This window comes from Oryzias latipes, chromosome 2 (genome assembly GCF_053564925.1).
Source record: "Oryzias latipes strain Hd-rR chromosome 2, Olatipes_Hd-rR_3.1".
NCBI classification, from domain to species: Eukaryota; Metazoa; Chordata; class Actinopteri; order Beloniformes; family Adrianichthyidae; genus Oryzias; species Oryzias latipes.
This window is the reverse complement of record NC_136238.1, coordinates 18,852,234-18,878,773: the sequence shown is the minus strand read 5'-3', so window position 1 is coordinate 18,878,773 and position 26,540 is coordinate 18,852,234. Positions and strand designations below refer to the sequence as shown.

Below are 26,540 nucleotides of genomic sequence, written 5' to 3'. Positions count from 1 at the left end.
TACTTGGATTTTGAAGTTTACCTTTAATAAATGTGAGTACTTTCAAATTAAAAGTCCCTCTGTCATATGTTGAAAGCTTGAGACAGGCTCTGCCTCCTAAAGGATGACCCTCAACCCGATCCTGATCATTACTAGCGTTTTCATGTAAGCCTCTTACAGTAATGCTCCTCTTGCTGAAGCGGCAACCACTTCGGCAGAACCAGCTGGGACCAGGGCGGGCATAAGCTTCACTTGTGACCCCCCCAAACCGATACCCTGCATAAACAGACATGCTGGGGGGAGACGTGGTAGCTGTGTGGGATATAGCCCTAAGCGATGGAGTGTACAGGATTGAATTTGCGCATGGAACCACCACAGGGAAACGAATTATTTATGTGAACGGGAAGGTAAGAGCGAGTATGGTAGACACATTTGAATATGTAGCTGTAGAATTAAATAAAAAAGGTGAATAGAACTTTAACCTTTTAATGAAGTGTCAGATATTTGCACCAAACAAATTTAGAGATATATTGTAACCAAAAAAATGTAATTTTCTGGCTTTTATCTGTGATTTTGCTGAAAAAGATATGTGGGTCCTACATCTGAGCCCTGAGGCACACCTATGCTACCTGCTGATACAAACAGAACTCAAATTATCATAGCCTGCACTGAGTTTGAAATTACAGTTTAAATTAATATAATTTTAAAAAATATATATTTAGCCAAGCATTTTCAAAGTAAAAGCTAAGATGCTAACTTGATTTTTTTTATCTCTTTGGTTCTTTAAAACGGTAAAAGTTTGAAGTTTTTTCACTTTTTTTTAGTCATTATTTTTTTTTCTTCACATATTTGCTTAATTGTAAGCCACTAAATAAGATACTTCATAACTTTTGATTGTTTGATTGCAATTATAAAGGCTTTCATCGTCTGAATGTGGTCTTTTAACAGGAAGTTGTAAAAAAAGACTGGATGTTCAAACTGGTTGGAAAGGAAACCTTTACCATCGGCAGTACCAACATCAAAGCCACCATTAACATAGAAGCTGTCAGCGGCTTTGCTTATGAATACTCGCTGGACATTGATGGGAAGAGTTTGCAGAAGTTCGTAGACGACAGAGCCAAGACCACAAAGACTTGGGTGTTCCAGGTGGACGGGACGGACTACAGGGTGGTCCTTGGTGAGCCTCATTTTACATTACCAGTTATGTGAGTCTACAGCTGCAGTTATTCTCTGAAATCTTGAGGAGTTACACAGGTAAAATTGTTTTTTTAAATGGAACAGAGAGGTTTCAGTGGATAAAACAACACATTGCAAATGTTAGATGCATTCAAATTTGTAAAATGTTTTATTGTTCTCACAGAAAAGGACACTGTAGACGTTTGGTGCAACGGACAGAAAATGGAAACAAGGGTGAGACACCACTCTGAATACAGGAAAAATTGTCAAATAAAAATCCTTTTAGTTTGTTTAAGGCTCAAAACTAAAGCATGTTGTTGCGTGTACCGTACATATATGGAAGTCTTGGTATTTCACAACTGAGTAATTTAAGGAATTAAGAGGTTACCTAAAAATTGGAAATACAGTATGTATTTGGCATTGTGGCTTTTATTTTGTAAAGCATAATACGTTTGATTACCGTATATAACACAGTTTACATTTTACCTTTATTCCAAATCGATTCTCACACTGTTTAACAGGGGTAAATTAGAGCAGTTACAATTTTTCGCACTTAAAAGCGGCACTTAAAAGCCTTAATTTTTGAATCCACTGTGTTCTTAAGATCTATGACGGAGTTTTAGGGCCACCAAAAAAAAAAAGTAAAATTACGAGATTTTACGAAATAAAATCTCGTAATTTTAGGTTGTTTTTTTTTGGTGGACCTAAAACTTCATCGTAAAGATCAAACCCTTCATGGTTTATTTTTAAAATACTTTTAAATTCCCTTTGTTTTGTGTGCAAAAATTGTTCAAATGCAATGCATTGTGGTCTATATTTGCCAATCTAGTGAGCATTGATGCACACTGGTTTGTCGCAGAGACTTGTGGGAAATTTCTAGATTCGGACAGCACTATAAAGTGGCGAAAGCACTACATAGTGCACTGTGAGGTGAATAGGGAAGGAATTCGGACATAGCCGTAGTTTAAAAAAACAAACCATTTATTGATGGTGCACCTTATAATTCGGTCCCCCTATAAATGCAGAAAATACGGCAACCCAAATCGTTTTCAACTGTATTGAATGGTTGGTTGATGGAAGGATTTTCTTTTTGTCTGAACGGGTTTCCGTATGTGCCATATATTTACTCCAAACAATTTTAGAGATTTTGTAGCAGTCATCAGCACAAAAATGTCCTTTTCTGGCTTTTATCTGTGACTTTGGTAACAAAGACATTGGAGACCTACAATTTATCCCTGAGGCACACCCCTGCTATCTGATGACACAAGCAGAATGCAAATTTCCAAGCTAGCACTGAGTTCATCTAAAAATAATATAAAATAAAAATGTATGCTGCTCACCAATTATTCCACAAATGGAAGGATGCTATAATCATCTGTGATGATCATTTTAGGAGCGTACCATTAGTTTACGGTCAAAGTTTAGGGTGTGAGATTGTCTAAAACAAAAAAACTTAGACTTTATAAACCTCAGTTTTTGCGGTCTGTGTACCTTTTTGTGATGAAGATTGAACAAATACAGTGATCTTGTCTGATGAAGGTGACCTTTCCTGTCCACAGGGAGAGTTTGTAGATGATGGCACAGAAACCCACTTCACGGTGGGGGATCACGACTGCTGCATCCAGGCTGTGAGCAGTGGGAAGAAGAAGAGTGGCATTGTGCACTCCCTGCTGCTGGATGGAGAGAAAATTCCTGTGTCCACGCTGTGAATCTGGATTACAAAAATATGTTTGCATGCCCAAGAAAGGACTTTTTATTTATTCCTATGTATTTATTTTGAATTTGATTACATCAATTTTAGACTAATATACTCAGGTGAAAACACTCATGCTCACGAGCAACTTTGAAAGTGTCTTCAGTTTGTGGTTTTATTTTTAAACACAGGACAAAAGGAGAAAGATCCGTGAAACCATCGTGTTTGAATCTGCGCAGACTCACCGCAACAACTATGAGTTTGAATGAGGCAGCGTTAAGCACGCGGGAGTTGAGCGGTCACAAACCGGAATGTGATGCTTTAAAATTTCAAAATAAAAGATCACCCAACACAACTAGTTTTTAATTGGTTGATTTAATTATAATGTAAAATGTAAAGTTAAAAAAGGGTCCTAGTGGTATTTATAAAGCTGGCTATAAATCATCTTATCTTCACCTTAAAGTATGGAAATATTAAGAAAAATAAAGGTCAATAAATGAATGAAAGTCTGTTTTATTCTAAAGACAAAAGAATGAAGTCAGATGTAATCAGAAATCTTGTGTAGGATAATTTAGGCATACTGTGTGACTGCTTGTTCCTTTAGTTGGGTTTCATTTCTTGTTATGATCTATGTTCCCAGATTTGGAATGCTTGTAGTAGTAACACATCTTACACTTTTTGTTACCTCAGTTAAGGTTCCTTCTGCTGACCTTCAGCTTTGTCCTCATCCCTGTGCAACATAATGTTGTTTAAAAATTGTAAAATGTTTGCTTTTTTTGGGGGGGGCGCATTTGAATTGTGTTTATGTATTTAAAACTCTGGCAAATATAATTGATCTAATAATCTAGAAAGTTTTTGACACAAATATATACATAAATAATGGTATCTGGAATTTTGCAACATGTCTCATAAAATGAGTTTAAAAAAATCAATTTTACTTTTATACTAACTTAAACAATTTCAATTGATATTTTGATCATTGGAATTTAAATCTACAAAAAATAGTCTGATCACCTGAATTCAATTTTTTTTTTTAAATTATACTAAGAAAAACAGAACATGTAAGAACTAGCAGTCAAACTTTTACTTTGAGTTTAAAACTGTTCTTTTCATTTCTTCCTTAACTACCTCAGTCAAATCATACAACTTATAAATTAATTTATTAAAAACGTGTATATATATATATATATATATATATATATATATATATATATATATGTGTATATATATATATATATATGGAAAAAAAAAACGCCCCTCTCACCCTCCGCGGGTGGTTTCTCCTCCAAGCTCGGGTCCTCTACCAGAGGCCTGGGAGCTTGAGGGTCCTGTGCAGTATCTTAGCTGTTCTTAGCACTGGGCTTTTTTGGACTGAGAGGTCTGAGGTCTTTCCAGGTATCTGTTGTAGCCACTCCTCCAGCTTGGGGGTTACTGCCCCGAGTGCTCCAATTACCACAGGCACCACTGTCACCTTCACTTTCCATGCTTTCTCCAGTTCTTCTCTGAGTCCCTGGTATTTCTCCAGTTTCTCATGTTCCTTCTTCCTGATGTTCCCATCGCTTGGCACTGCCACATCCACCACAACGGCTTTCCTCTGTTCTTTATCCACCACTACAATGTCTGTTTGGTTCGCCATTACCATCCTATCAGTCTGGATCTGGAAGTCCGACATGATCTTTGCCCTCTCATTCTCTACCACCTTCGGAGGTGTTTCCCATTTTGATCTTGGGGTTTCCAGTTCATATTCTGCACACATGTTCCTGTATATTATTCCAGCCACTTGATTGTGGCGCTCCATGTATGCTTTCCCTGCCAGCATCTTACACCCTGCAGTTATGTGCTGGATTGTTTCAGGCGCCTCTTTGCACATTTGCACAGCCTACACCTTGGGTCTTGTCTGGTGTGGTAGAGTAGAGTCCTCTACTCAAGATATCTATCTATCTATCTATCTATCTATCTATCTATCTATCTATCTATCTATCTATCTATCTATCTATCTATCTATCTATCTATCTATCTATCTATCTATCTATCTATCTATCTATCTATCTATCTATCTATCTATCTATCTATCTATCTATCTATATACATAGATAGATAGATAGATAGAAACATACATATATATACATACATAGATAGACATTTATATATATATATATATATATATATATATATATATATATATATATATATATATATATATATATATATATATATATATATACAGACATATATGGACATATAGATAGATAGATAGATAGATAGATAGATAGATAGATAGATAGATAGATAGATAGATAGATAGATAGATAGATGTGTGTGTTAGCAAACACTTTTAAATGATTTATTTAAGTTTTATTTTGAAATCTGAAAGCGGAAGTGTAAAAATGGTGGCGTGTAATTCGATCCTCCGAAGGAAACACATTGACGGTAATGACGTTCCCGGCTGAGATCCTGTGGCTCCAGCTTGCACTGGACGAACCTCGCTGCTCGGCGCGGAGGTATCTGTGGGACGTCTCACGCCGTTCCGGGACCTATCTGTTTGAGGACGCCGCGCTCACGGCGCTAGGGGCGGCTTGGTACAAGCGTGGGATGCCGCTTCTGTGAAGTGAAGCCCGAGCGGAGGAGGTTTATTGCGCTTTTTTCGCGCAGCTGGTCCTGCAGAGGAGACGAACAAGAGGACCGGAGCGGGCATCCGACAACTTAACTACCCACTGACTGTCCGGTGTTTAGCCGGGAGTTTCCCGCTGCTTGTTCGGGATAAAATCAGAGGCAGCTTCGCTGTTCTCTCCATGGATTTGAGCCCTTGCTCCGCCAAAGGCTGGGCGGAATTTTTGAGCTGGAAAGCACCGAGTTTTCCCTGTTCTCTCCCGGCTTCTGGAAGCTAGTTTGTTAGCTTTAGCCACCTAGCAACCAGGCCTCCTTTCATCCTCCGCGTCCCTTTGGATGTCAATTCCCGACTCTGGAAGCTTCCTTTGATCTGTTCGCACGCGCCCGACGCTCAGCTTTAATCTCGCCCGGGGTTGGAGGGCTATGGGGAAGCGGTGCTCCGCCTGCCGCACATCTGTCACCGCAGCGGAACTGGGAAGCGCGGCTCCCCGGGGAACAGCTGCCTACCCCGGACAGAAGTAGCCGTCTGCCCGCGGCTGGAGGCTGGGCTCGGAGGGATGTAGAGGAGGCCGAACCGCCGCCATCCGGATCGCGCAAAGCTCAACCTCGTATTAAAAAGTCAGTGTTATGAGGATTCAGTGGAGGGGGGCGTGAAGTGTCACCGTCTTCTACTGCCTGAGGGAAGGTGGGTGGTGGTGGTGGTGTGGGGCCACCCATAGCAGGGATGAACTACCAGCAGCACGTCGCCAACTCGGCCGCCATCCGAGCGGAAATCCAGAGGTTCGAGTCGGTCCACCCGAACATCTACTCAATCTACGAGCTGCTGGAGCGCGTGGAGGAGCCGCTGCTGCAGAACCAGATCAGGGAGCACGTGATCGCCATCGAAGGTAGGACGGCAGTGTTTACATCTGAGAGCTGAGGAAATCCCACACGGCGTCGGGTCATCTGGTGCTGCTGCACTTTGACCGCTGCTGTCTTTATTATCAGTGACATAAGTTAGTTTTTCTCATCCATAAATGAGACAGATGAACCTGGATGTCCTCAGAACTCAGCTGCAGAAGCGTCAGTGTCACTGCTGTAAATCGGATCTGAACATGTGGCCCAGCTTCATCATTAAGAGGATTGTTCCAGACTGCTCCCTCTCTCATGTGCGTCTCTGCTCTTATTCCAAACTGATTAAAGCTTCTTATCTGCCTCCGCACATCCCCGAACCCTCAGAGTTTCTAGGCTCCTGCCCATTGTGCGAGTTTGATCGTCCTCAGATGAGATGTTGTTGGACTGATGGGTTGATGAGGCTCATTGGGATGGAAACACGCCATCGGGGGGCTTCTGTGGTTGAAAAACCAATTCAGATATATAGTCAGACTGGTGACAGAACTGGCACGCCTGTAGTTTTTGGAGGCATGGGTTCATGAGTTCTTTCAGTTTGCACCTCCATCTGGCGCCAACCAATTTGTTTTCTATTAATTTTTTTTTTGGTTTAACACCAGTGCAGAACCATCGGTTGGAAGACAGAGAGTCATCCTAAATTTTACGAGGCTCTGTGTGGCCATACGACAGTAAGGCAGGGGAAAGATTTTATGGCTTGAGAGTCACGACTGTCCTTATGGGTGGACATGGTCCGTCTGTGGAACAAAAGATGGACAAACCTGTATGTGGTCCACAGGAAATCATCAAGGCTGTAGACCCTTCAGTGAGTTTGTAGACTGAAAATGTTTGTGGTGGAGGCGGTTGTAGCAAACATTTACTCTACAGAAAAGAGAAAGTAAGAGGGAAATAGGTGAGATGCACATGTGTTGTCACACGGATCTTTCATCATTTCAACTCTCCAAAATCCTGCAGACTGGGTCAGGAGCCCGTTAGTGCCGTTCAAGTTTAGTGTGGATTCCTTGCCTCTGTTATATATATATATATATATATATATATATATATATATATATATATATATATATATATATATATATATATATATATAAAAAAAGGGAAATTTGACAATCAGGTCTTATTTTGCATGGATGTCCTATGGGTGCTTATGTATCACCTGCATACACCTTGTGTGTGGGATTTTGTGCGCAGTCATTAAGGAGCCAGTACTCGCATCTTACTAACGCACTAGAGTGCGGCGTAAGGGCAACGTACGACGGCATCACCCGTACGTAATAAATGCGTGCAACTGAGATTATCCTCTCAAATACTTCACGATACACTTACCACACGCACGACAATGACGACGTTTCTGCAAGGAGACTGCAAGACACACCTGCGTTCCCCGTAAGATACGGCCGCACCTGTCTACGACCTTCTACAAGCCAAAAAAACTCAGCACCCTTACGCGTGCATGTGATTAAGGCTTTTATCATTATTAAAGCTCTTGTGTACATTGATTCCTCTGATATTTAAGCTGTCTGTTAATGAAGACTGTTAACAGGTGTCAGTTGATGCAAAGAACTGGATTGATAATCAGATCTTGTTGATCTGCTTTGTTCCTTTCATGAGATCTTTAGTTCTCCCATTTGTTCTGTCCTTGCTTTGATTTCTTTCTCCTGTTTCCTCTTTGTGCTTGCTCTTTCGCTCCATTCTCCGTCTGTTTTCTCCCCTATAGCTCTTGAGACTTTGAAAGGTTTTAAATTTGCCCTGACTAGCTAGATCCTAAATGCTGATCATCTTCCGCTTAGCCCTTTTAGTGTCATCACAACTTACTGCTGCTTCTCTGAGGCTTTGTCAACATCTGGACGACTCTTCTCCTCTTTTCTGGAAACAGCATCGGCTCGGCCGCTCTCAACTGTGACTCAGCTCTCATTTGCATATGAGGTGTGAGACGATCGGGCCTGACCTGCCAGCCAGGTGACGCTGACCCACTTCGTTGGCAGAGCCCTGAAGAGACAAAACCAACACTGTTGAAACAATAACATGTTTTTGTAGTTTTCATCCATTTTCTGGTGGACATAGAAAAGTGCAAAAACACAAGTTCTTTATTCTAAAGATACATGCATTTTGTTTTAGCTTAAAGTCTTGGGATTATTTTGCATGGAGTTCAGAGCAGGTTTTAGAATTGAGTTTATTAGCAAATTTACCAATTCTCAGTTTTATTCACCGCTGTGTTTTCACTGTTTAACTGAACTTGACTGGTATCCCAGCCCAGATGTGGCAATTTCTCAAATCGTTTCCATAGTTATTGCTTTATTTTCTATTCATGAAAACATTTGAAGGGGTTATTCTATTCTGTTATCTATTCAATTGTTGTTGTTTTTTGGCAGTTTCCTTTCACTGCAGTGTTTGTTGGTTAAAACTGGGCTTTTAAGTAGGAGTGCAACGACTCTCCACGATTTGGTTCCTCCGTGGGTCACAATTTTGTATTGGTTGATTTTTGTATTACAAAATACAAACTCATTTTTTTTCCAGAAAACCCTGTTTTTTATTGCTAATCAGCAAGTAACAATGCAGAAAACGCTTTCAGTTGGCTTTTACTACTCCTGGTATGATGTACTTAAACAATAAATAACAATACTTCTTACACGTGATCCACACTTTAAACGTACTGGTATGCAGTTGTGATGCAGCGATTCCCTTTCCCCCTCGATTTGGTTCAGTGGTGTAGCGTAGGGTTCGGTTTTAAACCGAGAATTACGGCATCCCTTCTATTAACTTACAGATCTGAATGCTGATCCGGCTGTGTGATTTATTCAGTATAGGGTGACAGTTTGCAGTGTAATTTGAGTCTCTATCCAGCTAAGCTGGTTCTGTTCTGGAAGACTTTCAGACAATCGTTAATGTCCTAGAGGCAACCACCTCACAAGTGGGTGAAATCTTGGCCATGGAGGGAGAATTTCTGGCTCTCTTGGTTAATGGTTCCCTGTGGTGAGACTAAACACCCTCCAAAGGCTCCTGGTCTGGAAACTTGAGGTTCTGGCTGCAGTTCCAAAGGATTGTGTCTGATCTTTGCTGCTAACACAAACCAGGACTGAAAGAAGACTAACCAGTGTGTTCCCTGTATCAGCAATTAGCAACTAGTTCAAGGAAATCAATAGAGTCTGCACAGATCGATAAGTATTGTTCAACATCCTAAGACTATTTATCTGTGACTACTATAAAGCTAGCCATGTCAAAGGACTGTTCTCTTAGCAATAAGACACTTTTAGTAAACAGTCTTATAATAATCTGGTTTTACTGGAATTAATCACCTGAAAGTTTTTCAATGTTTTCTGATCTAAGAGAAGTGGTTGCCACATTTAAAGACATTTTCTAGGACAGTGTTTTTTAACCTTTTTTGAGCCACGGCACACTTTAACCTTGACAAAAATCCCGCGGCACACTAGCATCCAAAAAAAAAAAAAAAAAAGGAGAAACTCATAGTCTGTATTGATCTACAGCCCCTCCGCAATCTCACATGCATGTTTGTGATATTTGTGTCAGAATAGCTGGAAGTTGCAGCTGTTTTTTATAAAAGATGTAATAAAAGTTAAGTTTTAAGATTTAAAAGCTGTCTGATGTGTGTTCGTTGTGGTTTTAAGACGTTTAACATGATAGACTCATTGTGCGCTGGGACGCTGTCACTTTAACCCAATGCATCATGGGAGATGTAGTGCAAACAGCCGCCGGTCTTTTTGTTATAACTGAGAGACTTTATGAGCACAATCGGAACAAGGAAGTGAAGACTTTAACCACTTCTGATTGGTCAGACTGATGACGTGTGATTAAGCCCCCAAGAATGATTGGTGCAGAAAGTTAAAGGGGCGGGACCTTTCAGAAAACATTTATAGCTGCAGCTAAATCGCGTTAAAGTCATTCTTATCAAAATGTCTTTAATAGAATCAAACAAACACAAAGAAAAAAGTATTTTACGATCTTTTATATTCCTAACTGAGTAGTAAGGAGTCAGTGCCTGTTTAGATGAACACAGAGCTGATATCCTGGAGAAGGGAAATGTTTTTGGATCATTGAATGGGTTATTTCCCACGGCACACTTGACCATCTCCCACGGCACACTAGTGCACACCGTTTGAAAAACACTGTTCTAGAGCAACAGTGGATGTGTGAATTTATTTTTCTCTTGAACATCCGTGTTGTTAGACAGCAGGGACACCTTACATATTGCTGGTGTTTTAAAGGCAAGAACATGCTCCTAATAATTTTTTGCTCTCTGTCATCTCCACCGTCTTTGACCATATTTTGATTGTAGGTACACTGTTGAATCACTTGAGAGTGAGCAGTAGATGTTAAAACCCACACAGACTCAGACGAACAAAGCCGTTGATGTTTTCAACACAGTGATTGGAGTCCTCCTGAGCCTTCCTTTGTTATATTTAATATGCTGGTTCTGCATGCTTAAAACACACATGTGGCTGTTGGGAAAAGATTGAGTCATCCCACCAGGTTAGGGTGTATAGAGGCTCTTGGTTTGTAACCAAGTTTAACATCAAATTGTCTTGATTTGGTTCTTGATGACATTCACTGCAAAACTTGTTGACTTGCTTGTACCAGAGAAGGTTGAACATAGCTCTGCCAGAAGAAAAACTCTCTGGGTGAATGCAGATTTTCTGTGAACCAAAGCAAAAGTAGAGAAAACTGCTGTTACAACTTTGAGTTGAAAAGGCTAGATAATAGGGGTGTAACAATTCATTTTAATAATTCAATTCCCATCAGTATAATATATATCATATACAATATAAGTTAATTTATTGTTACAACCCTAATAGACAAACCTTTCTTGCTAATGCTATCAGCATCAACATCGCTGATTCTCATGTATTGTTTTCTACTGTTTAAATGCTCGTTTACTCCCCCCAGTCCCCCAGTGTTTGCACTGCTGGTAAAAAATTGGTGCCAAAAACCTTTGAATCAGTTAACGCTGATTCACTGTGGTGACCTTTAACAGGAAAGGGTGAAAAAAAAAGAAACCTTTAGGGAAGTGTATGGAATGAAACTACAATCCTACTATTGGAAATATTTCTAGGGGAAGGCCTCAGGGTTTAAATCTTTACCTGTGTTCTTTGACCTGTACATGCTCTCTCTAGGTCAGACCAAACACTTGTTTTATGCAGATGACACCCTGGTTAATGTAGCTCTAATAGTCATTGCAGTCCATTAGACGTTCTATGTTGCTGTTTCAAGTTGGTAAATGTCCAGATGCAATCAGATTTCCTCTTGTTGTACTATGACAGAGCAAAAGCCATTGTTTTGGGGGAAAAAAGGAAGGAAGAAAGTTGGCTGAAGAGCTCAATTTAGAGGAATAAAGACTAGTAGTCAAATTAGTAATCTTCATGACATAATAGATTTAGACTGGTCATAGAGATACAAGGATTGACCCTTATAAGCTAGGGATGCAACGGATCATGGCGGAACCGTGATCCCTACGGATCACTAGCCACGGTTGTGCACACACGTGTGCCATGGATTGCACCCCAACGCCAACAGTCCCGCCCACAAAGCATAGGTGGGTTTTTTCTTTAATTCTGCTGACTGGACCTTTATCACAACACACAGTCCTGGTTCCCCTGAAGAAATGCTTGTAGAGCTAGTAAAAAAAAAAAAAAACGAACATATTTTGTTGTGGTTCTTTGAAGGAAGGAGAACTCCACACACAGTTCAAAAGGCTTCAAAAGGTCCTGGAATTTCCCGAAGAATCTTACTCTGACATTGATTCATATTTACAAGATCATGAGGATTTGATGAAATCAAACTGGAATCGCATTTTCTCCTCCATATTTAGTTCTAACATTTATTTTTTTCCCATATAGGGAACAAACTAAGATTATCTTTATCTGAATCAAACATTCTGGTGTTGTTGCCTTCTTCAGGGTCTTTGCTCAGACGTCTCCTCCTAAGCTGAGTTACGCGACAAGAGAAGAGTTCTACTCATAGTACTACATTTTTCAATGAGGTTTTTTTTGCTCTCCAGAGAAACACCCATGATATCCCTCAAAGGGTCTACCAGTACCTTATTATTTATTCAGTCAATGGAGTTGATCTTTACTTTTCTTGACTTTTACAATCCGCTTTAATATAACGTACCATTGTTTTAAAAAAGTTTGACTTTTTCAATTTAAATCCCTAAATGAGTCTCATAACTAAAGTTGGCTTTTAATGACAATTGTTTGCTTTTAAAATGGTCCTAGATCTATTACTGTTATTTTATCATCCATCATGAAGGTTGGCACTTCATTTATTTGCAGGTTAATAATGTGTCTTTTTGACAGAATTTGTTGGCTTTCTTGTCTATTTGTTGTTTCAGAATGCCCATGACAGGCCTCCTTTGTTTTCCTTGAATCTTTTGACCTGCCAGCTCTGTTACTTGTCTGTTTTCTTTGTGTGGAATGTTGTCTCTGCCACCTCAACATTAGTGAGTCCTCCTGTTAAAACCAGTTTTTCTGTCACTTATTTGGCTCTGTGACCGGTTTGCATTTCCACTTTTTAATTGTGCTTCAGTCTGGTTTCTTTGGTATTGTTTCTTTTTTGGATACATGTTGATCATTTGGTATTTTATTGGTATTTTATTGACTCAAATTTCATTCTGATTTTTTTTCTTTTTATTTGTTGTCTCTTCAGGAGCTTGGTGGTCTGATTGTGCATGAACTTTTTTGAGTTTCTGAGTTTATACTTTTGATTGTTTTAACTCTTATCCTTTCTATTTTAGACGAGCTTTTCTTGTGTAAACATTTTTGTTTGGCATTTCTTTTGCGACAGGATTTTCTATTTCTAAACTTGGTAGTGTGTTATGTCTGACGTATTTGTATATTTGGTTAAACCTAAGAATTTGTTTGTGATGCACACCCTTCATTGGTAGCCTTAGTATTATATGACTTAATCTTGTCCATAACTTTTTTTGTTTTTTTTACCTCCACCTGGAAAGATAAAAAAAAGGAGCCACAACAAGTGTATTAAAAATTCTAGAATACAATACAAAAAGGAGGATGTATATTAACACCTTTGTTTTTTTAATTTTACCATAATAGGGAAGTACCACATTTTGCATTTCCATAAAGACTATTAAAGGCAGGTTGCAACAGGTAGTAATCCACCTTGGATCCCATGTTAAAAGTTACATTTCCGACCTGAAGTAAACTTTTTTACAGTCTGGTTTCAAGTATTATTATTTTTTTTAATGTACAGTGGTCCATCACTATATTGTGGTTCAGCTTTTGTTTTTCTTACTGTTTCTGGGATTTTGTTAAGTGCAATTTTGCAGACTTTTTAAAATTTTGATTTTAAACACCTTTTGTTCTTCATTCTGGTTTAGAGGAGACTGTGCCGTGTCTACTCTCAAGAATGCTTTCAGTTTGCCAAATTTACATACATCTTCAGTCGTGATCAGATCTTTGTCTTCATTCTACTATATTTCATGTATTTTTCTGCAAAGGTTTGAACTTTGAGAGTTTAAATGAGAGAGACAGTGTGAAAATGTTCATGTCTGTCTGGGGAAAAGTGTGGAAAGTGTGTAGTGAGGGACTTTAAAGCCTTAAAACATCTGTAATCCTACTTTGGAGATTTCACTTATTGCAGGTTATTTCTGGAACGTAACCCCCATGAGAAACGAGGGAACACTGTACACTACTGCATTTTTCTAAGTATAAGTTGCGGGTTTTTTTGCATACTATGGCTCGATTTTCAAATAATAAATGCAAACAACCGCTAGAGGGCGATGTAGTGTGTATCAGTATTTGCTACTGACAGCAATGCAGAAGAAGAAGGGCCGCTTACACAGGGCTTGGTGGAATTGTTCCAAAGTGACACAGAGTATAAAGAAATGACTTGTAAGCATGTTCTTTAGTTTAGGGTTTTTGGAATAACTGTTATTATTATTATTATTATTATTTTGTTTATATTATTATTATTGTGCATTTTTTTTAGCTTCTATGGCTTGTACTCCAGAGCGGCATTTACTATTTACGATAACTTTGGTGGGTATTTCATATTTAGGAGGTAGGGTTGTGCCGATGGACGATATCATCGTCCATCGTGATGGGTGACTGACATCCCGATGGAGAGACCACCATCGTGATGCCACGCCCCCGCCACGTTGCGCGTCGACACCATAAGCCGCGGTTACATGTACAAAATATTCTGATGGGATCAATAGTCGGATTAGAATCCAACCGTGTACATGGGCCCAGAAAAATGTTTTCAGAATATAAAAACGTTCACTAAGGTCACAATTTCGGTCGGAATAAATCATTCGCACACGCGCAGTATTCGCACATGCGCAGTTTGAAAACCGGAAGAGGATACAACTTCCGCCGAGCGGCTTTTTTTCCAAACTTTATTGAAGGTAACAATTCAATACAAAACGATAACAGCGCCGAGCGGCTATATGCATTGACATGTCAGCTCGGTAAAATACGAGACGATCTTCTAAACGTGCTTTTAATAATGTTACGGTTATTATGAAACACCTGTTCGCTCATCATTTGAATTTTAATCCGTGTGGTCAGTGCTTTTTCTGAACGTAGCCAGGATTAGCAGTATGCTAACACGGGCTAACAACATTAGCTTTGGGTGGCGCTGCATCCTGTGAATAACATCAGCCTTTATTTAGTCGGGACACGACTGGAAACACAAATCCGCGTGATTGATTGAATGTTTTCTAAGGACTGAGCGACATTTCTGCTTTGAAGCTCAAACCGCTGTGTGTGCTGACGATCCGAGCTGTGCTCAGACACACACTTTTAGACCCGGTTCTGAGTTTGATAGCTCGTACCCCTAGAGCTGCGGGACGGATCGCAGTCTTAAATCTCCCACACATACCGCTCATGTACCCCCCCCCCCCTCCCATCAAACATAAAGCTGTAAATCCGCCCTCCGCCGGTCCACTTCGCTAGTTAAGTGCGGGAGCGGACCACTTCTTTTCTATTTTGCTTGTTACTTTTTCTGTAAAAGTCACTTCCCTCAGTTTATACTGGATCATCACGGATTAACCATTAGTTGGGAAATAAAAGGAAAAAAGCAAAATAACGAATAGCAGTTATATAAGAACGAAAAATGTAAAAATACCCCCCCCCCCCAACGATGTCATCGTCCATCCCGATGGTTGACAGCAAACATCGTCAACGGCCAAATTAGGGGACATCGCCCAACCCTATTAGGAGGCCTTTTATTTTGATATGCTAGTAGGCTTTACTCAACAAAGCCTCAAACTTCACTTTGTTCCCACTTAATCACATTTTTTAGAACCTAGCAGTGTAAATACGTTTATAATTTGAACATTATAATCAAAGCTTCAGCACTTATGTAGTTTGTTTTTAAATTTGGATTCAAATATCCAGCTGAAACAGAATCGGAGCATGCTTTTGCAAGCAGGCGGCAAGGACATGGGTTCTGGGCTGGGATTGGGAGGACTACCCCATTCCTTACGTAATTGCAAGTGTGTAGCTGATTGACAGCAGCTAACAGACTCTCAGCAATGCTTTTAAGCAGCATTTTCAGCGATTGCATAACGGCCTGTCTTTGAAAATCTCGCTTTGATTTGTGCACCCTTTTGTTCCTCCACCCTCCCCCACACTTCCGTCCACTTCTAACCCGTTCCCGGCTGACCACTGGCAGGCAAAACGTCATGTTCCCTCTCTGCAGTGTGCAGGGATGTTCTCCTGCAGGCTGTCTTTATTATCTCAGATGTAGGAGGTGAGTCATCGGCAGGATGCCGAGTTCAGAGCGCTCAGTGGAAGCCGGGCCCAGGTCATTAACGTTTGCATTTCATGTAGAGTGTCTGGAAAGTGCCATTTCTGACTCTGCCTTTTTCTTTGTTAAAGTTTCTTTTTAATGTAAAAAAAAAAGCTGAGAGTTTTCTTACTATATCCATTTTAAATTTAGATTTTTGGGACCATGCATTGGTCCCAAAAACACATTGGGACACACATTGGGACCATGCAAGGTGAAGTAAAGCTGGGGCTCATGGGTAATGTTGTTAAATAAGCGGCAGAAATGAAGGGTCCTCTCAGGAAGTGGAAATGGGAGAGGAGGCCTGTTGTTCTGAGGAAGAGTGTTGGGGAAAAAAAGTATAATTTTAGAGGAGAAAAGTTAGAGTAAAAGGTGCAACGAGGCGTCATTATCAGAAATTAAAGGACGCTTCAGCTGAGTCCATTCATTTCTGAGGATGGACATCTTGAAGGGCATGGTCCCACTTACACCATGGTCACTTAAGTAAGAAATAAATATCACATCAATTGTGAGTAATTTAATCTTTTTAAAATATTTTTCACAAGAAGCAGATACAGGTGTGTCTAAATTCGAGGGCCACATCCTTGAATGGCCGCGGCCTTCCCGGGCGGCGTTGGCCGGGTCCAGCCAATCCATTTTCGAATGTCCTGTCGCCTAGCAAAGGACAGAGAGGAGTAGTGAACCAGGCATGGAGCTCAAAAATTTCCTGGCTTACTTTATCCAACTTGGTGTTCGGCGCCAATGCAACTTGGGATATGGGCAGCATATGAGGATACACCAGATCAATTCTTTAAATTGGGAAAAAGAAGGCCGCATTTGTTGGCCGTACTTGGAAGGAGTCGTTGAATTTGGACGGCACTTGTCGTTGCGCTGTGACGTAAGCAGCTAACAAATCCAGCCCAGGAAGAACGCAGCCCTCCAATTTGGACACACCCCATGTGATACTTGTTGTCATGGTAACGGCTACCTAGCCAAGACTTTGCTCTGCAGCAGCTGATGCATGTGACATGTTGGTGATGCAAAGCATCATTTCAGAGGGAAAGTTCACTGCTTATTACTGCTTCTTTTTGACCAGATCATGAAGCAAAAGTAGGTTTCAAAGAAACACAGTTTCCTAGGCAGCTTTTATTGTGTTTCCTAGCAACAGTGATGCAATATTAGGGTAGGTAAAGTGGAATTTCCTAGTTTAAAATGTCGTCATTAAGGAGTTCATGATTCTATATTTTAGGGTTTTTGTCATAAAAAATAGTATAATATCAAACATAGATTTTGTTTCATTGCTTCTTTTGTAGGGGTGTAACAATTGATTGACTTATTCGATGAATCACTTTCTATTCCTACGATCCAACCAGATCGATCTGTCTGAGGCAAGATGTAAATCCAAAGTCACTAATTTGGATCAAATCGGATCGTTCAGAATGAACCAATATGGACTATGAATCATATTGTCAACTACAAATTATGATATGAATTGTTGTTAAAACGAATTGTTACACGCCTATTCTTTTGCTTTGATTGACAAATTTCCATTGTCCTGTTTTGCCCTGTTTCCACTCAGCGGTACGGTCCAGACCTGTTCAGACCAGTCTAGTATTTTGAGCATGTCCTTTATAAACTGTACCATTTTTTTGGCCCCCGTTGCTTGTAAGTCTATAGAAACGTGGAACGGACCGATTTGGGCAGAGCTACTGTTGAAACCTGTTGATTGGCTGAAGGTCATTACAACAAAAGAAAGCTCCAAGAAAACACCTGTATCTCTCTTTGCTGTCCGCAATCTTCTCTAAAACGAACTTAAATACTCTGTATATATAGCTTCATCTCGCATGCAGCGGGACCGTCCAACCTTGAGTGGAAACGCTCACCTGAATTTGCTCGACCTTCTTAACATTTGCGCGGGGTGCAGCGGTAGGGTGGTTGACCCATGATCGTAAGATTGCAGGTTCGATTCCTGCCTCGCACGCCCATGAGTCGATGTATCCTTGGGCAAGACCCTGAACCCCACCTTGCCTCTGGTGGGAGGTTGGCGCCAGTGTTCGGCAGCAGAGCCGCCACCAGTGTGTGAATGTGTGTGTGTGATTGGGTGAATGGGTCTGTGACTGGAAAGCGTTTGGGCCTTGTAGGTAGAGAAGCGCTATATAAGTATACGCTATTTACCATTTAATTGGACCGTACCGTACAGGACCATACTGCTCAGTAGAAATGAGGCTTTTATTTTGTTGCCTTGACATTGTTTTTCATGAATCTCATTTCTGCTTCTGTTCTTGTTGTTGTGGACCTCTGAAGTAGGTTTACTGCAGATAATTCAATCTTGCCACAAGATCTGTGATTCAACTCTAGACAAACTCTCCCTTTTGTCCCCGGCTCAGATGGACCTTTTTTCATGTTGGTGAAACTGAGCAGGAGACAAGTATCAGCAGCAAAAAACTAAAGAACTGTCCAGATGTTGTTTGTTGTCATCAGAGACGCATACTTCTCGCTGTGTTTCAAACCTCGATGTTGCTCCAGGCGGGTCTTCTTTTCATTCACGGTTCATGAAAGCTTCAGTGGGACGAAATTGAATATTTGACACAAACCTCTGAAACATCAACTACAGTCTTGGAAAGTTCATATTTTCATGTCATGTAGGAAACGTCACCCCCATCCCTGATGGGGGATGTTGGGATTTTTCCAGCATTTTCTAATTGGCCTCAGCTGAGGCAGAGTCATCTGTGTATGAGGAAGTTAAAAATACCCCAATGGAGCATCCATCCCTGTGTCCGCATGTGATGCAGGATCTCTGGGTAAACCCTGAGCTCTGGCTGCAGGCGTTATATTAACCTCCACCCCCCTCTCCCTATGTGCAGAATGACCACATGACTACACTCAAACGCAGGTTCATACAGATCAGAGAAAGCTTTTCATTTTAATGGAAGATGATTCATCATCTAAGCTTCAGCTGCATTTTCACTATGAGCCCTAATGCTTTCAGTTTCGGGATGCTAATGTTGATGAGAGGAAAAATCCTGCAGGAGATGATATGTTTGTCCTCTATCACTACTCTGTGGTATCCTTTCATCCTGCAGTCTGACTTTCTCCTCTCTGATCTTGGCACCTGCAGGTGTGGAAGGTGGTATCTGGACCCCAGCATCTCGGTCCGCTACCGAACTCGCCCTTCTGTTTCAGGACAGGCAGATTAAAGGAGGGCTTTAATCTATGTCACTGCAAAAAAACAAACCGTGCTGAGGGTTTGTTTTCTATAAATCCCTTTGTGAGGTCGGATTAGACCCGGAGGATCCTGGGTAACTGTTGGAACACAGCTGTGAAGACTGTCCATCCGAATCGCATTAGCGAATATACACAAAATCATGACAACATAAGCCAGGGGTCGGGAACCTTTTTGGCCAAGAGAGCCATAAACGCCACATATTTTTAAATGTAATTTCAAAAGAGCCATACAATAATGTAGTGTCCCTTTCCCACACTGAGGCACGGAGACTTAACCTCTTTTAGGGTTCTCTATTCTGGTTACTGCAGACCACAACAAACGCCGTACAATTAATTCAGCAACTCCTCAATCTCTCCCACAGAGACGAGAGAGAGCGCTTCTCCCAACTTTATATTCGCTCCTGCCGCTCCAGCCCTCCCATTTCCCTTATTCGGCCCATAGCTGAACCCCATTGGTCCAAACTACCTAACAACAGGCTGAGCGACAGAACTGAGAGCCAATCAGATCTCTGCTTGATGCGTTTAAGGAACTCCAGAACTTTTAACGCGGCCCAACAGCCAAGTTAAACTCAGTCCGCGACAATATGATTAAAACTAAATATACAAATGAATGTGTGTATTTGATGTAAATTCAACACTTTTAAAGTACAATAAGTCTGTGGATTCTTTTTAATAACATTGTTATTCTGTTGCTAATAAATGATGAGTATTTCTCGTGGTAGTTTTGCTGATGGTCTAGTCTGGTTGATACGTGGTGAGTTTCTGCTTCATGCAGGCGTTGAGACTTTAAACGTGATCGTAGTCTGAATGTTCTGTAGATGTGAGACAGACATGGAGACAAACACACTCTCACACGCTGCAGTGAGTGACGGGCAGCGGGTTTTACGTTATTACAATCCCTGCGCGGTTCACCTTACTGACCGAGCCCCCCACCCCCTCTGCTTTCATCCTCTAACATCCCGTCCCCGCAACTGTGCGCTCTTTCTCAGAGACGGGAGCGCACAGTTTTAGGCACGGCAATTCACAGGTTTCCGGCTGGTACAAACTCTGTGAAATAATAGATAATAGTAAAGTGATAATGCTGGTGTAGATTTTGTTCTCCAAGCACTGCTACTACTGTGCGCCTCTGGCATCGCATCGCGCCAGACAAGGTCTGGTCTAATGAAAAAAAAAAAAAAAAAGTATAATTAAAGATTTGTCTGCGAGCCACATGTGACCATCAAAAGAGCCATATATGGCTCGCGAGCCATAGGTTCCCGACCCCTGACATAAGCCTTAGTCACAACTGCCTTTATAGGTAGATAGGCAATAAATGGGCAAATCTGGCCTACACGGAATAGCAAGATCACAGACCGCTCGGTGAGCCCGTAGAGCCACAATGTTAATGCACATTTATTTCTACGGGCATGCTGCGAATGACAGCTCAGATTGGAGTCTTATACAACAGCAAAGGCGAGTAAGGGTGAGACAGGAGAGATGTAGCCATGTTTTCCACTGTCCCGCTATCCTGTGGACAGCAATAAGGGGCCCATTAATGTGAGCAATTTACATTAGGCTTACGAATACCCTCCCTTACCATACGCAGGAAAATCATATGCTACATGGCTAATGCTACGATCACAACGAACATGCGTCAAATTTGCTCTTTTGGCGCACACCAAAATTCACTGGTCGACGATTGTCCAATAACGCAGGCCACTTTCAGCAGTACGTCTGTCTTTCTGTGGCCCAGTTTGATGACTGGATGTCCGACTTTAATCTTAGGAAAAAAACGAATAGTATAATTAGAGGATCTTTTTATTATTGCCTCTGTACAAGTAAGAAAAAGTTCAAGAGAAGAAGGATCAGATTTTTATCCATGTTGGTTTTAGACTCCAATCGCTGAGTACGTCATCAACACGTCACTAAAGTTCCTGATTGGTTGACGCCATAAAAATTCTTCCAAATGTTCAGATAAAATTTTAGGACTGAAGACGTGTAATTTCATATATTTTTTTAACTGTAGCACACACTATTATGCTATATTATAATACTTTATGCAAGTTTGTTTTTGTTATCAAAAAATCTATCAAAAAATCTGTTTTGTTGTTATACTCTGTAAATACAGTTGCTTCATGAGTTGATTGGGTTTTTTCGGGCGCCGTTTACCTGAGCACAGAGGATGACTATCCTCCAGGTTAAGAGGAAACTGCGGTTTCTTTGCACGCTGATATGACAGTGAGTCGGTGTGTGTAATTTGTGTTTTCATGAGCTGATGCGTCAGAGGAGGAACTGCTTTATTCTCTGACAGACGACTAAACCCACAGAGGAACTCTACTGCAGCTCATTTTCACCCAGCGTCTAGTGGAGGCTGACGGGAAATCACAGGAACCGTTTTCCCACAAAGCCTCACCTGAGACGCTGCAGATCCTCAGAGGATCCCCCAGAAGGAGGAAGAGGGATGTCAAAGCGTCCTGTTTCACGATGCGCCGCGGCAGCCGGTGGGCCGCTTTTCGTCATGTTTCTGTTTCATGAGAAAGCCGCATGCACGCTCTCTGTTCCTCGATGTGGCAGGCTGTCGGCTGAGCCAAAGACGTGCCGTCATCCCACTTCTGCAAATGAATGCCAGCCGCACCTTTACTGAAATGTCCGATTTTCTAGCATCACCATAACCTGGTTGTCTGCCCTCACACTTTGTTTCAGTTTGATCATATTTAGCCAAACAAAGGCTACAGAGAAGAGTTTTCTCATTTCTTTTGAAAGAAATGGATTTGAGATTTGCTACAAAGCTGCTATTGAGACAAAAAACAATATTTTTTTTTACAACTTTAACAACACAGGAATAATTGAAAAGCAGTACATTTTGTAAAAGATTTCACTTTCTTAAATGTGGGCTGCCTTTGCACACAAGCCACATCTCCTATTTTCCAGATAAGAAGCAGAAGTAAAACTGTCAAAATAAGTGTCTAAAATGATTATAAACAGAACAGTTATGTGTTTTTTATTCTAGGTCCATCAGCTTTGAACTGTTTTTATATTTATTTTAGCTCTTTTTATTGTTTTCTCGATTAGGGAGGAGAAGTTGCAACTAAAGCTGTTAATCAGTTGCGTTTTTTTAACACGAGTTAACTATTGACACATTATGCCAATAAGTCAAATTGATCAAACATAGTATGATGGTAATTCAAGGATTTTTTAAATTTATGTGTTAAGACGAAATGGTAGAAACCATGATTTCAACAAAGCCTGTTCATGTTTGTAAACAGAAATATGAATAAAAAACCATTCTTGTATCATAAAAACTCTGGCTATATTTAGTTGAATGCAACAATATACGGTAAAACAGGGATGTAACAATCGATGAAACGATTTATATCCCTACACTCCAACCAATCAACCTATACTATCCTAAAATCGTTTCAAAGTGACATAAATCGATTAAATCGAAATGAGGAAAAACCATGTGGATTGGTACACAGTAGGTTGAAGTATGATATGAATCGAATTGTTGCCAAAACGAATCGTGTAAGACTTTAAAGATGAAAGATAAAACAAAGTCTCTGGTCATAATACCTCAATGTAACTATTATTGTGCTGGGCTAAAGTCATACCGTCATAACACCAAGACGGTAGGAAAGACGAGCGATTTTAAAGTTTCCTTTAACCAATGTAGTCATTTTGAAGACTGGGATGCAGCAAAAGAGAAACAGAGAACCGATCACGTGTTTATAAATAATTTCATCATTGAAATGAATTGTTGAAACACATTTAATGATCAGAGGTAAGGGTGGATATTTCCTGCAATCAAAGCGATCTAGGAAACTACATATAGACTTTGTTTCTTTTAAACAAACTTTTGCTTCATCATCTGGTAGGCGGCAAGAGGTGAACTTCCTCTCTGAAATGATCTTTTGTGTCACTTAACATGACGTTTAGCATAATAGACCACTGTCCTCTGCTGGTTGGTCCTCATACACCAGCTGCTGTAGAGCGAGGTTGGAGCAGGCTTGGTAGCCTTTTCCGTGACAATGCGTCACATCGCATATCGAACAGTCTGCTTCTTGTGCAAAGGTCACAGGTCACACCTCTGCGTTATCCAATAATTTCTGATAATGGACACCTTGTCAGACATTATCCCTTACTTGTACTCCATTTACAATAGGAAAAACAATTGTAAACATAAAATGTACCATATGATATGTAACAATGCTACCACCAAACAACTATATCTTTGTTGAGATAACTGGATGGCATGACTGATTAAAAACTTGCCATTTCAAGTCTCCTTTCCATAGTTTGTCTCTGCTTTTTTGAACTATGGTGTCGGCTTTCTGACAGACATTTTTTTTTTTGCTTCTATGGAGAGCGTTGAAGTTAAAAACTCAGCAACAGAAAGGTTTTTCAACGTGCAATCGTTAAGAGAAATTAAGACAAATTATCAGTGATACAGACTGTTAGTGTTAATGTGGGGAAGTTGATAGCTGTAATTACAAGAAGAGTTTTGTTGTGTCTACTCTCCTGCAAATGTGAATGCCTCTAAAAGTCACCAAATTTGAAGCTTTATTTATACTAAAACAGCTGATTTGGACAAAGTTTTTGTCTCAACAATAAACATCTAAAAAGACACAATGCTTTCATTATGTTTATTTTTTGTGTGAAGTTGGACCTCTGACTGTATATGAGAACTGGACTAAGCGACCCTTCCCCCCCTTGCGTTCCAAACAGGAAGTACCCACTGGTTCCTGAAAGCCAAAATCCCATAGACTTCTATAGAGAAATAAACAGCTGTTACTCAAATTTGCCAGACTATTTTTCTTAAACATTGTCTTGCTAATTCAATTTTTTTTCATGACATTATTTCTTAATGGCAAGTTATTGAAGTCATGAACTGACCAATCAGCTGCCTTAGTAAAATTATGTGGTGCCTGGTGGCCCCCACCTTGAAAGTTTGATTGACAGATTCTTCTGAGAAACTTTCATCGGAAGGATTGAGGACTCCTTCCACAAGCTTACTCATGATTGGTGACAAGAGTTGCCATAGGAATGTTGATTCAGACCGACTTGGACCAATCACTGTGAAGTGACTCCAAGATGGCAATGTCCGTATCGCAGAAAAATGACAACTGAATTGGCTTCATTTAGCTGGAGCCAGAGGTAAGGCATTTTCTATGGGTGACGTCACACCCGCTCAGTCCAGTTCTCCATATACAGTCAAAGAGTCTGACCTTTCAGCGTGGGCTGCTGTGGCCCCCAGTGGTCATTTGAGGACCTGCAATATTTACTATTTCATATTTTGAGCAGGGTTTGCCTCAAACTTGGGATTGGACTGTGGGGGTTATTTCTGGACTGGAAAAATGATTTCTTTAGGTTTTTCTGTGAAAATTCTAAGAAAAAGCAACCAACTCTGGCCCGTAGCATGATACTTCCACCACTGTGTCTTATAGTACAAGCCAAACATTGGGCTCAAAAGAAGTCAGTTTGGAGTCCCTGACTGTTTTCTGTAAAGATTTGGGAATTCTTCAGTGTTAGTTGTCCAGGTGGTTCACAGACATGTTCCACTAGTATCTTCAGCTTCAGGCTCATATATTTGTTTTTGAGAAGATGAAGTCAACTCTGACTAAAAACCTGCATAGTGACATAAACAGCGAGGCTAAAAGCTCCTCCTGTTAATGCAGCGCCATAAATCCTGGCCTGCAGACCTAAGGAAGAAGCACATTAAAATAAGGAAGACAAACAGATGTGATTAGAGGAAGATGAGGGACAGCTGAAGGATACACCGAGACTGTAAGTGTGCCGAGGAAGAGGAGAAGTAGCCCTAATTAGGAGATAAATGATTAATGGCAGAGCGGGGCCTGCAGGGGCTGCAGAGCATCTGCTGCAGCCTCACTAAGAATCCCCACCCTGCAGAGCGCCGCCACGCCTCGTCGGAGGAGATCGATGGGGCAGGAAGTGACATCAACGCCCCTGGGATTGCTGCATCCCTTCACCCCCCCACCGATCATCCTCCATCGTCAGACGATCTCCCCTGAGCTTTGTTGTGCGAGCGTTGCTGTGTTCTTCATGCCAACAACACGTGAGCTCATTGTTAGGGGTGGCAGGAAGCGGCAGACTATTTTTATACCTGGAGGGGTCATCCATTGTTTTTAGGGGGGGGTCGATGTGATCCGCTTCCTTTATCCCTCTTCAACTGCTGAGAGAGCAACTCGTTAATGGGCCAGCCACAAATCAGACGCTTAATTTATCCCCTAAAAACCATCCTTACCTTCTGTTTTCTGTCAAAATGAGGAAGACTTTACTTTGACGTTTCATCTAAAAAAATCTGGCATCTCTTGATAATAGTTGCTTGGCTGAGCTTCAGGCTTTAGAGGTAAAAGATGTGCGAGTGTGGTTCCAACAACCTGCAGCTTCCTGTCTTCTCAGAGTCCTCAGGGCCTGCAGAGGTTCATGCCCCATCTGTTCTCCACGGAGAAATCAATCTGGTGTCTGCATCAGGCCCCCATCTGCTCCAGGATCTTTGTTTCAGGGTGTCGTCCGCCCACTCAGACGAGATGGGGGTGTGTGTGTGTCCATGTTTGCGGTTTGAAGTTACCCTCAGAGGCTCCTCAGCTGATGCTCTGACAGATCATCCTGGAGCTGCGATGTTTGGGAAGCTGTGTGCAGAGAGTGTCGTCAGCCCGGCGTCTCCCAAAGCGTTTGATTTTTAAGTAAGAGACGATTAATCCGGCTGAGCTGCAGCTCTGCGGGATCACAGCAGCAGCTGATGGAGCGCGCTGGTCGCTCTCCAGATACTTCTGAATCATGTGGTGATGAAGGCCCGTCAAACCCCACTCCAATGAAAATGGTGGTTTTAACATGCTCTTGGAGCATTTTTTCACGATTGATGACATGTATAAAAAACGGAATTTCTAATTATGTATTAATTCAAATCATGGTGAATCAGGTGCAGGTGAAAAAATATAGTTGGAAAAAGCTTGTAGCTGTGATATAGGTGCTATTTTCAGCTTCTTGCTCCGCCCATTTCTGATGCATCCTTTGCTGGTATCTGGATCATCCTTTCTCCTTTTCCCTTTCAAACCAGTACTTATTTTCTTTCTCCTTCCCACCTCCTCTTTTATAGTTTTGCCCTCCAGTGTTAATCGCATGTTTTCTATCGTCTTTTCTGCTACTTTCTGTACCTCTTCTACCTTTCTTTTCTCCTCTTCTCTATAGCTATGGACACCCAAGCTTGTGACGTACTTGTTGAACGTGG

General features: G+C 41.0%; 2 protein-coding genes across 3 annotated transcripts in view; both read left to right on the top strand.

Moving 5' to 3' along the window:
* The first annotated feature begins 160 nt into the window (after positions 1 to 160).
* Positions 161 to 3,354, top strand: faimb (Fas apoptotic inhibitory molecule b). The gene is made up of 4 exons (XM_004066489.4): positions 161 to 386; positions 928 to 1,156; positions 1,340 to 1,389; positions 2,715 to 3,354. The coding sequence occupies exons 1-4, from the start codon at positions 270 to 272 to the stop codon at positions 2,862 to 2,864; spliced, it is 546 nt and encodes a 181-aa protein (XP_004066537.1). The 5' UTR covers positions 161 to 269; the 3' UTR covers positions 2,865 to 3,354.
* A 1,906-nt stretch (positions 3,355 to 5,260) lies between these two features.
* The window catches only part of agap1 (ArfGAP with GTPase domain, ankyrin repeat and PH domain 1), a 131,288-nt gene continuing 110,008 nt past the window's right edge, over positions 5,261 to 26,540 (top strand). The window contains exon 1 of one of the 2 annotated variants that reach the window (XM_023964321.2): positions 5,261 to 6,345. In XM_023964321.2, coding sequence (XP_023820089.1) covers positions 6,183 to 6,345 — 163 coding nt within the window. In that variant the 5' untranslated portion in view covers positions 5,261 to 6,182. The remainder of the gene's footprint in view (positions 6,346 to 26,540) is intronic. The other variant, XM_023964318.2, reaches the window with a different exon arrangement.

Excerpts from the sequence above, each read along its gene's own strand:
- faimb (XM_004066489.4), top strand. The coding sequence starts at position 270 with ATGCTGGGGGGAGACGTGGTAGCTGTGTGGGATATAGCCCTAAGCGAT. Across the intron at positions 387-927 it reads TTATTTATGTGAACGGGAAG|GAAGTTGTAAAAAAAGACTG; the intron begins GTAAGAGCGAGT and ends GTCTTTTAACAG. Across the intron at positions 1,157-1,339 it reads GGACTACAGGGTGGTCCTTG|AAAAGGACACTGTAGACGTT; the intron begins GTGAGCCTCATT and ends TTGTTCTCACAG.